Source organism: Galeopterus variegatus, unplaced genomic scaffold (genome assembly GCF_000696425.1).
Source record: "Galeopterus variegatus unplaced genomic scaffold, G_variegatus-3.0.2 Scaffold448, whole genome shotgun sequence".
In the NCBI taxonomy this organism is placed as follows: domain Eukaryota; kingdom Metazoa; phylum Chordata; class Mammalia; order Dermoptera; family Cynocephalidae; genus Galeopterus; species Galeopterus variegatus.
The window spans coordinates 31605-43340 of record NW_007726559.1 but is presented as its reverse complement, the minus strand read 5'-3'; the positions used below and the strand labels follow the sequence as shown (position 1 = coordinate 43340).

The 11736-nt window shown below is 48.5% G+C and overlaps 1 protein-coding gene across 1 annotated transcript in view; it reads right to left on the bottom strand.

Moving 5' to 3' along the window:
• Positions 1 to 4188: 4188 nt before the first annotated feature.
• Positions 4189 to 11736, bottom strand: part of DAPK2 (death-associated protein kinase 2) — a 30731-nt gene continuing 23183 nt past the window's right edge. The window contains exons 3-7 of the mRNA XM_008568868.1: positions 11098 to 11146; positions 10261 to 10287; positions 7312 to 7464; positions 6178 to 6223; positions 4189 to 4794 (exon numbers count right to left, since the gene is read on the bottom strand). Coding sequence (XP_008567090.1) covers positions 4189 to 4794; positions 6178 to 6223; positions 7312 to 7464; positions 10261 to 10287; positions 11098 to 11146 — 881 coding nt within the window. The remainder of the gene's footprint in view (positions 4795 to 6177; positions 6224 to 7311; positions 7465 to 10260; positions 10288 to 11097; positions 11147 to 11736) is intronic.

The following is an 11736-nucleotide window of genomic DNA, read 5'->3' as shown; positions in this document are numbered from 1 at the left end:
ATTCAATCCATAGGGTTTTACAGAAGGTAGACAGTGGGCATGACAGCTGGGCACACAGCCACCTCCAACATGGGCCAACTGTGCTGCATGGTGATCCAGCAAGATGGGAAGCTGCCATCTTCACAGTCACCTGCAGGGGTCTAGGAACTAGCGGGGAGGGGGTTCACAGAGGAGACCCTTGTTTCTCCTGTCATTAGTACTTGGCTCCATCCCTTCATGACCAGCCTCCTGCATCTGCAGAATCATCAATTACCAAACCATCGCACTCTTCCTGACACAAAGTCAGGCAGTCATACACTGTGAGCATCTGCCTCAGAGCAGGGGCAGGCTGCTGCCTTCTCTCAAAGCTGGTTCTCCAGCATCCCTGGGAATCTCAATTACCAAACCATCGCACTCTTCCTGACACAAAGTCAGGCAGTCATACACTGTGAGCATATGCCTCAGAGCGGGGGCAGGCTGCTGCCTTCTCTCAAAGCTGGTTCTCCAGCATCCCTGGGAATCATTATTCAGGGAGACGTCACACATTCACCCTCCCTTCTCCAACAGCCCAGGATGGTGTATGAACAGAGCACAGGAGTGAACCTTTAATTCAGTCTGGTGAATTAAAAATCCACCCTAATGGCAGAGGGGCGTGCCTACAGAGCAACGCCCCCCAAGCCTTCCTCCTTCTAGGTACTGGTGAAGCATTTCATTCCCCACAGCCCAGGCCTGCCCTCGATGCTGTTGTTATCATTCCAGCTGTGGGTGGGTGGGAAACAGTAATGCAGGTCCTCTGGCCACATGCCATAGGCCTCCCTGGGCTCTCCTTGGCATCAGGTTCTGGTGCCAAAGGAGAACGGGAGCTCAATGGCCAGGTAACAAAGGAAGGTCACGGTCTTCTCTGATTTCCCTAAAAGACCTGGGGGCATTTCTCAGTTCACTTTGATTTGTCTTTAGAAGCTCTTTCTTCAGAAAAAGGTCTATTTATGCAACTTCTAAATGACAAACAGTTACCAACGACTGGACATCAGCAGAGAAAACAATTTCACTACTGTGGGGAAAATGACTTCTGGTTCTGAGCCCAGCTAAGGGGCTGACTAGCTGGGTGACTTCAGACAGCTCATGCCCTGTAAAATGCTGTAAAATGATGGTGTGCCAGGTGGTTCACCTCTGAGGACGGTGCCAGCATGAACAATGTGTGGCTGATTCCACGATTCTAAAATAACTACTTCTCCCTCCCTTTCCCAGTCTCCCTAATTCAAATCATTGCCAACACTTTGCTCTTTCATTGCATTTTATTTTGACCACTGCTTGAAAGTTTGCCATGCATTGCTCAATCATTGGCTTCCTCTCCTTAGGAAACCTGGTTGCGTGAAGGTCAAGGTCCAGCTGACATGGTCAAAGGGACCTTTTGTATTTGCAGTGTCTTATACCAAACAAGTATGCAGTGACCCATGACAGGGCAGGTAAGTCCTTGGAAAGGTTGTAGACAGGTCATTTGTACCAATTCTCTCTGGTAGGGCATAGGAAACAGGGCTTTTGCCATCTTTTGTTGATTCCAAGATGCACATTTTCAGATGTCTATAATCAGGAGGCATCTCCCAATCAATGGTGTCAAATCATTACTGTCGGCCTGGAGTGAAGGCAGTTGCTCCAGGAGAGGACTGCACTGCTTCTGCCAGCCATCTAGGGCCACCCACCCTCAGACTGCTGGGCATTACATTCTCCGCTTGTGGTTCTTTTGGATCACACTGATTGTGCAAATTCAGAAAGCAAACCTGCATGAGTACCACTGGCCTGGGGCTCCTATCCTCATGGGAGGATTTTTCATCCCCACCTAGTGTCAAGGTTGAGATACACGTTTCCTTGCTCTCCCTTCCTGCATGGTGGCTTTATTTCTCATTTACCCTCTCACCAAGGGTGTCACAGCTTTACATGTAGTGTCTCCTATTTGGTTCCTTATCTTGGGCTTTTGTTTTTAGTCTTAGTGGTGTGAAAAATAATGATGCATCTTATATTATATAGATTCTTATATCTGATGAAAAAAGTTACTGTTACAAATATTATTTATGACATTTGAAATGATCCAGCATGCTAATAGAAAAAAAAGATAGGGCTTGAAGAAATGGTTTAATGTGATTCAAATTTCATGTCTTGTCCTAAACTACTTCCTATCTGTGCCACTCTGAACAATTCCCCTCCAGCACCAGGGACTGTTGACTAGCCCAGGACCACCAGTGGCTTCCTCTGACTCTTGGGATAAAGGCAGAGTTCTTTAACACAGCCAAAGCCCTGCTGGTCTTGCCTCCTCTCCAGCTATGTCTACATCCTATTCCTATTCTCTCCTGTTCAGCTTTCTTTCTGCCCTCACACTTTCAGCTTTCCACGGCCCCTCTCATCACAGAGCCCTGGCACGATGCTCTGTTGGGAACACTTCTTTCAGCTAATCTCACCTCCAGCATCACCGCTTTAGGGCACCTCCCCTGACTAGCGCAAACCCCACTGCAGGCGCTCGCAGCACTACATGCTTCTGTTTCATAGCATCGGTCCCAGCTGCAGTTCCACATTTGTGTGTCTTTACTAACGTTCGAATCCTTCACTGGACTGAGGACTCCATGAAGGCAGGAAACAGGTCTGTTTTTGCTCAACGTTGTATCCCCCAAGTCAAGCTGAGTCTGGAAGTTGGTAGGTGCCCAATAATTACTTGTGGTGGATGAATGAACCTAGGCATAACCTGCCTCCACAAGCAGAGAGAATAAACTCCTAGAGCCTAGGGCAGTTAGAAGAAGCAGAAAAAGCAACAGACTTGTCATCAGAAGGTCTCCACTTCTGCCACTAATGATGTGACCTTGGGCAGATACATCCTTTCTCTGTTTCCTCATCTCTAAATTGGAACTAATCTTTACTCTGCCTATCTGACAGGGATATTTTGTGAGGCCGTGAAGGCACTTTGAAACTACACAATCTGGTTCTACTACTCCAAGCTTCTAGCACATTGCTGGGCCCACTTCCATGCTCTGTCTATACATGTTGGGAGATGATATCATATAATCCCTGGGGAAGGGTGCTCAAAACTTTGAGTCATGAAAGAACCACTGAACCTTGTGCTTCCCAATCCTTATGTCCATCCTCTTCAAAAACTTTCATGGAATTTCTTAGACCTTCAGGGCCCATTGGCCTAGGTACATAAGAAAAAGGAAACTCTTTGTTGAGTGTCTTTTGGTCTTCATTCTCAACACAAAGCTGGGGCCCTTAGCCAGAACAGGGGAAAGGGTGGATGGAGAAAGGGGAGATGCTGCCCCTTCCCTCCTGCTCTGCAGGCTGGTCTTAGACAAGGACAGGGTTGGGTAGGAACAGTGACTATGCCTTCTGGGATGCAGTTCCTGGGACAATCATCTGTAGGTGTATGCATTCTACCTACACCTGGCAGAATACAAGAAGTTGCTTACTTTGCCTCTGGGATCTGAACTTTAATATTAAGGTGGATATTTACAGTAGAGCCTCACTATGTCCTCCCATATACCTCATCTTAGAGACTGGCATCCTGGGTTTCTGTTTCATCTGTGCCACTGGATATGAATAACCCTAAGTCATTTTCCTTCTCTGAGTCAATTCTCTCATCAGTTAAATTGAAATAATAATAATAATGATAATAATACCACTACCACCCATCTTCCAGTCTCAGAGAGTTCTTTAAATGACCAGGTGAGGTCATAAACGTAAGTGCTTGATAAGTGAAAAGTCAATGCAAATGAAAGATAATATTATTTTCTCTGTACATTTTAAATCCCTGCTTCTGTAGCAGGAAAGCACCATGCTGACTTAGTTACCCCTAATTAACAGCAATCCATAAGGCATGTAGGCGGGAAGTGAGATGTGAACAAATCCATCATCACAAAGCAATTATCACACATCTCCCCTGGGCCAGCCTTCTTCCCTCTGGAGGATGCACTGAGGGGTATTCATTCTCTAATTGTTTTAACAGCGTGGTTGCCCTGCCAGCTCCCTCCTAGAAAACCAGGTTGGTGGGGGAGGTGCAGAATGAATAATTATAGCACCTCAGCAATTCTGGCTTCCATGGAGGGGGTGGGGGGCTATGCTACAGACACATGCCCCTGCAAGGTAATCCTAGCTGGATGTGGCGGCAGGACAGATGAGAACGTGCTTCTGCAAGTCATCCAGGATGCGTTACTGACTGGATTCTGGCACTCAGAGCTTCAAGCCAGCCAGGACTTCCTTGGTGCACGATCTGTTGAGCAGCTCTGATAGGGATTCACTGGTGTCCCGGTGGAACATGGAGCCCAGACCATCTGTGCTTCCGCTCTCCAGCTGGAAGCTGCCCACCAGTTCCTGGATCCACTGTAAGTCTGCCGAGAGCTCCTGCCTCAGAGCCTCAAACTGCACCTGCAGATGGTCCAACTTCCTGGCCACGCTTCCGAGGCTGGACCCTGTGGTCCGGATGTCTTCTCGCAAGAGCTTCTTCAAGGACTTCACCTTGCGGAACTCGTACTTGAGCTGGGACAGGTCGTGCCGGGCGCCCTCACTCTCCTCTCGGTACCAAGCCTCCTTCTCATTGTAGATGGAGACCAGGGCCTCCACGTCATCCTGGATGGTATCATGGGCCCCTACCAGGGCACGGCATCCTTGCTCCACCTGAGCCATGTCCTCTACCACATGGGCAAAACGCTCGAAGTTAATATAGGTGTTGTTGGGGGGCATGCTTGAGTGGCATTTGAGGGTGTACTCTCTCAGGTGCTTGGTCTTCAGCTGGGTGGGCTCTGTCTTCTGCTGTTCAGGGGTTCTGACTTCTTTCGACTGGTGGGTGTTCAGACAGAAGAACCAGAGTGTTAATTTGACACATGCTCCAAAGGGCAGTCTGAGATGCAGGCAGAAGGCACACACACAGACTCTTTGGCATTCGCTGCTTGTGTCAGGCCCTGGGGAGAACCAGGGTGGGATGGGCACCCCCACAGACCATAAGAAAGGTCAAGAAGTGAGGGGGTGCCGCCTGCATGCTCACTTCAAGGCAGAGGGGTCCACAGCCATTAGAGAAGGTCTCCACACGCATAGCATTTAAGGGGTGCTCACGCAGATAAGCAGGCCACAGCCAAGACTCTGCAGCCATCCACTCAAAGGTAGGAGCACATAAACCACAGCTGGCAGGAGGAGGCTGAGGGGCATCTCTCCTTCAGGGTTCCCTGGGCCTTGGAAACACTCAGCATACCGAACAGGAGCAGCTCAAAAGACTCCTTAGCTCTGCACTCTGGGCCCACCCAACACCTGGAGGCCTCCCCATCCTTCAATGAGCAGATGAACCCAACCTTCTCCCCTACGCATCCAACCCTCCCTGCTCTCCATCATCCATGGGCCTCTACCCCTTATCTGCATGCTCAGATCATCCTCACAGGCCTTCTCACTTAGCAATTAGGTGAATGGGAAGTCTGGTGACATCTCTACGAGTGCACAGCCAGTCAGCCTGAAGAACTAGGGCCAGAATCCTGGTCTCTGAGTCCACCCCCCCGCCAACCCCCGCAAAGTGCTTTTCACTATATACCAGACTGCAAGACCCTCTGAAAAAGCAGCAGCCAAAAGCTTGATTACAAGACAAGTTAGGCAGGGATTCACATCTTTGCCCTGACTCGCCCCAGAGGGAACAGAATTGCCCTGACAGAGTGGCTGTCTCTCTTCCCCACCAGAACACTGTCTCAGAGCCCCATTCCTGAGGCCTCATGGTGCCTGAGGAAGCTGGGTGACCAACATGAGTGTCTTCCTTTACTCAGAGCCTCAAAGTCAGAAAGAAGGAGCCCTTGTTACAAAGTGGGTTTTTTTAAATTGCCATTGACCAATTACAAGAGTCAAAGTTTCTGCTTCGAAAAGTGATGGTGACATGTCCTCCAACAAAAAAAACTTCGTAAGAAGACCTCAAAAGAAAAGGGTTTCAACCGAGGTTTGTGGGTCTAATTTTATGAGTTACCTGTGAACTCATAAAATACCTGTGAAATACAAACTTGAAGTAGCATAAACCTATTCGAACAAGCCCAGGCCCTTTGGGGCCCCTAACTAGCTTTCATCTGTGTCCAAGAGCCAGGGCTTCAAGCAAAGGCCTCTTCATGGTCCCTCTGCATCTGACTGCCCAGCCAGCCCTAGCAACAGAACGGGGGCCTGCCTGCTCACTGGAACTCACAGTCATTCCCTTACCGTGATCCAGGGGTGTCTGAGAGCCTCTTGAATTGTGAGCCGTTTCCTGCAGTGAGGATTAGAAAACAGTGATGAGGACAGAAGCTGGGAGCAACAGTCTCCATTCTCACTCTTTTTAGACCTATATTTTAGCATTCTTTGACCACTGCCATCAAACCAGTATAATGGAGGATGCAAAGATGGGTGGGAAGGGATGCATACCCAGCACTACAGGGAAAGTGGTCCAGGAAGACCCTTCGATGGAGGGACCTTACTACCTAAACCTTTGGGACCTTCAGTCTCAAAGTTGAAAGGCCTAATGCCACACTACTGAGAGTCATAAATGCTCTACTGAGCTTCCAGAATCCTCCAAAAGCCAGCTCTCCATTGCTAAATCTCTGGTCTCTGTTTTTCTATTTACCTACCAGATCCTTCCTCTCCCTTTGCTGCTCTGTACCCAGGTACAGTGACCCATCCTAGGACTGCTCTTAAGGAAATCAGGGCCCCTGAACTTCAGAGAACCCCACTATAGCCCCTTCTAAAGTCTGTGGGACCAAAAGGACATGGCTTTTAGAGTCCGTGGCTCTTTCCCCCTCCCCCATCCAGGCCATGGGCACCCAGTACCCTACAATTCCCTGCCCATCTCCTTCTTTGACCCCACAGCCATGGGGCTCACCCTGGCCCTGAAGAAGGGATAGAATGAGTATGTTTCCTATCCTCATACTGTACTGACCTCTCTGCACCTGGCTCCCCCTACTCCAACCTGAATTGGCTTGAAAACCCTGCCACTTTACCTTTTCGAATCCCAGTTCCAGGTGCCTTTGGGACAGACTGCACAAGGTAATGAACTCTAAAGAAACCCAGGCTGACTTTCAAACATACACACACACGCACACATGCACGCACGCACGCACACACATGCACACACACACACAGTTATTTACATTTCAATAGGAGAAGAAAGCAGAAAAACTTGAGCAAACAAGATGAATGCCAAGTCTCAGCCAGTCCACGCTTCTCAGCACCTGCCCAGATTAGACTACAATGGTGCAGATGACAGCTGTGGCAAAGTGGGCACAGACGAACATATCTTTGAGAGAGGCTACAGGAAAGTATCAATATCTGAGAAACCAGTGCCTTTCTCTGTCCTCTTACCGGGTCTCTTTAACCAGAAGCTTCCGAATGAAGTCCTTGGCCAGCTCGCTAGTCTGGCTGAAGAATTCCTCATCAAAGTCATAACTCACTGCTGTGATATTTGTCAGCGTTTCCTGCTTTGTGTCTCCCAGGAAAGGGGATGCTCCACTTAGGCTGAGCAGAACAGAGAGGGAACTGTATGATTGTGGGAAAGTAGATGGAAATGGGGGTGATGGACTAGGGGAACCCTGACCTGTACAGTTACGTGGGGCAAGAGGCTCCCAGCAATGCAGCCTGGCCCCTCCAGGCAGCCAATGAGCAGCCTTCTCAACTGAATCTAATTCAATACACTTTTATGGAGCTCCTATTAAGTACCTGACAGAAATTGTATCTTTAAGGGACAAAAACTGAGGGGAGAGAAACACAGAGCCACAGTTCTTAATAATTCCCAGCAGAGCAAAGCAGAATATAATAGAAGGCCAGATAAAGGACTGGGGGATCATGGGGGATGGGGGGGACAGTGCAGCTTCATGGTAGAGTTGACATTTGCATCGATTGTGTCTTTAAGAATAAAGAGACTGTCAGTAGTTGCAGGAAGAGACGGAAAGATCTTCCAGGCTAAGGGAGCAACTTGAGCAAAGCCTGAGAGATATGGCAATAGATGAGCCATTAGACACTGGAAGGGTCTGTGGGGTTCCCCCACAGGGTTTGTCAAGGATGTGCCATACACATACTCACTCCCAAATCTAACATCTCCTGACTTATATTGCATTTGTTCATGGGATATCTCTACCCAGATGTGCCCTTGTCCCAGAATTCACTGTGCCCAACCCCCTTCCATGCAACCCCTGTTTTAATTAGTGACATTACTTCACAAATGTACCCAAGCACAGGAAACGTGGGAATCACCTCGAACTCTTCCATCTACTCCCTCGCCACATCTAACTGGCCAAAGTCTCATTTCCATTTACTAAATATCTATTGAAGATCATCCCTATCCCCACTACCACTTTCTTAGTATAGTGGCAGCAAGGTGCACTGGGAAAGTTTTTGATAGTTTAATCCTGGATTTGAATCCCAGCTCTGCCACTTATTAGCTGTGTGAACCTAGGTAAGGTACCCAATCTCTCTGAGCTGCAGTTTTCTTATTTGTAAAATGAAGACAATAAAAGCCCCTACCTCACATGATTATTGTGAAGAATAATTGTATATAAAATACTTTATGCAATCCTGGCCCATACTAAGGGCTCTGGAATGAATGGCCTTTATTGTCATTGTTAGAATACAAAGAACCTTCTGTGACTCCCCATTTTCTATAGGATCACACGCAAACTCCCGAACAAGGCATCAGAAGTTGGTCCCTACTACATGCTCAGTACATTTCAGCCACAGTTAACATGCTCACGTTTCTTTCCTTGTGCTGTTTCCTCAGCCAGCACAGCCCTTCCCTCCTTCTCCACCGGGAGAATTAACTTTGTTTCTTATATCCCAGTTCAAATTTCTGTCTCTGTCATTCCATCTCTCTCTCTCGTTAAACCTTTGGCAGCCCCAGCAAACTAATGGCTCTCCATTTGTGTCTCACATACCTCCAGCATAACATAGGTCCCGTTGGGTGAGAGTTAGCTGTATGGTTTGTCTCCCACAGCCAGGGAGCCCCAGGCAAGCAAGGAAGATGCTCCTCATGTCAGCATCCTGAGTGCCTGGCATAGTGCCCACGTGGAGCAGGCCCTCAATAAAGCTGTCAAATTCAGATGAGCCACAAAAAGACTATGTGCCCTGTGGATACTAGAATTCTTTAAGAGTTCAATATGGAGACCAGAGTTCTGAAGAAATCAAGGTTTCAAGAGCCAACATCTGAATATTCTGGCTCTGATCCAGAAGTACAGATCAATGGTTCTCAGCCCTCTTTGCATCAAATTCAGCTGAGGCTTTTAAAAGATACTGATGCGAAGGCCCTACCTCTAGTGATTCTGATTTTACAGACCTGGGACAGGGCCTGGGCTGTGGTAGGTATTAAAAGCTCTACTGTGCAGACAGGGTTGAGACCCTCTGCTGCAGCTCAAGGGGATCTACCATGTCATATGGAGCTCCCAGTCCAAGTGCTGTGGGTAGAGTCAGAGAGCTGGTTTACGGGGTTGTTGAGAGAATGATGCCCCCAGCTACTGAGTGCTGGTGCCCCCCTTACCCCTGTGGCTGTGGGCTCTTACCCCAGTGTGCCATGAAAATAGCACTTTCCATGTGTGCTGTGAGGGGGAAACGGTTGGGAAGCACTGATGGAATGAACACCTACTAACCCACCCTGTGTGTGCCAAAGCCAGGGCTAGGAAATTTGTGCACATCAGCTTATTTAACCCTCACAAACATCCGTGGAGGGAAATTTGGGATTCCTATTTTTCTAATGAGAAAAATAGGACCAGAGGTTAAATACCTGCCCAAAGCCACAGAGATGGAAAGTGACAGCGATGTCAGACTCCAGCCCCAAATGTAACCCACTACACAGTAGAGCTATGCGGGCAATCTCTGCTTAAGCAACTGAACACTTCAGTATTGAGCAACTAAATACAGGAAAGGAGGAGAGAACGTAAGAAGAAAAAGGGATCTGGGGAAAGGCAGGGAAAAGGGGAGAGAAAGAAGAGGCAGGACGGGGAGGGCAGCGGCAGCTTCAGGGCTGTCCCATGGCTTCTGAGTGAAAGCTGACATTCGCATAGGAAACCTCAGTCTGGGTGAGGGTAAGCAGGGGAGCCCTGGCACTCCACATGGGGTGGAGGGCAGATGCTTCTCTCCTGGACCCTAGGGTCAAATGCATGAAAGGAGCTCACAGTGCTTTGGCTCAGGTTTGTGGTGTGCTCTTAATACATCAGGCCTATGGTGGGTGCTCAGCAAATGTCAGTCTGTCTGCCTGCCCCTCTCTATTCCTCTCAGCTCCCCACATCTAAGCTGGGTGGGAGCCCTGGGATCAGGGATACTCACAGGATGTAGGTGATGACGCCTATGCTCCTGCAAAACAAAAAAAGAGTCAAGTCAGGGCTGCCTGGCTCAGATCCCAGACCAGCAAGCAACTCCCCATGTGGTTGTCAGGGGAAGAGATCACTCGCCTCCTCCACAGCAGCCCCTGGATGCCGACTCAAGCTCCACACCCCTCCATCCCACTCTGCAGCAGTAGCCAGGGATGTGTTTGGGTCATTGAGCTCTGGACACTATGCCCAAGGACCCGAGTTCAAGATCAGACTCCCACATTTGCAGGCTCTGTAATTTGGGCAAGTCCCTTGTCATCTCTGAGCCTCCTTCTCATAAAATAAGGATATTGGTAACTACCTCACAGGACTGCTGCCAGGACTGCAGAAAACCAGGTAACGAAGGTGCTTGGCCAATGAAAAAGCAGTGTTCAGATGAAACGAGTCTCATCTGTGCAGAGAATCAGTCACTGCAGTATCCCCGGGCCCAACACGGGGCCAGCACACACAGGACTCTCAGTGCACACTTGCTCATGAACAGAGCTACTGTTGCTATCATCTTTATTGTGGCTGTGGCAGGCCCAGGGGTGAGCCTGCACCCCCAGCCTCACCTCTCCCCTTGCTTCTCTACCGCAAAGCTTGATTCGGTCTTCTTCTAACTAGCCTCAGGTCCAGGCCTAGCTGCCTCCAACTGCTCCGGCCACAGGCCCAGCACACCTGAAGCAAACAGAGGCTCTGAAAGGTGAGTGTGGATAAAAGGTTTTCACGGTCAAGGGGATGCCACTTGGAACAGGTCTTAGGCCTCTGCCCTTAGAAGGATCCCTAGGCCATCTGAGTGACCTGTACAACTTACCACATGTCAGCCTCCAGCCCCAGGGGCTCATAGTTCACAATCTCTGGAGCTGAAAGAAGTCAGATTAAAGAGTCAACAGGAGTGTGAAAATGAGAGGAGACGATTGTAGGGAATTTTAGGGGATTTGGTGCCAAATTTCTCCACTTTGAATCCCCAGTAAGGAAAATCAGAGCAACAGATGGAGATAATCTGGATCTGAGAATTTTGAGAAAAGGAGTTGCTATGGCCTGAATGTTTGTGTTTCCCCAAAATTCATATGTTGAAACCTAATCCTTAATGCAATAGCATTAAGAGGTGGGGATTTTAGGAGGTGATTACATCTTGAGGGCTCTACCCTCATGAATGGGACTAGTGCCCTTATAAAAGGCCTGAGGCCATTTTTATTATACTATTTTTATTATACTAGTGGGTTTTGATTTTTCTTGGGTTTTTATGGCAGTGGTAGTTATTTTTCAGGTACCAAACCCAGTACTTCCTTGAGAATTTCTTGTAAGGGTGGTCGTGTGGTAGTGAACTCCCACAGTTTTTGTCTGTCTGAAAAATATACTATTTGCCCTTCACTTTGGAAGGACAGCCTTGCAGGGTAGAGTATTCTTGGCTGGCAATCTCTGTCTTTTAGTATTTTGAATATATCATCCC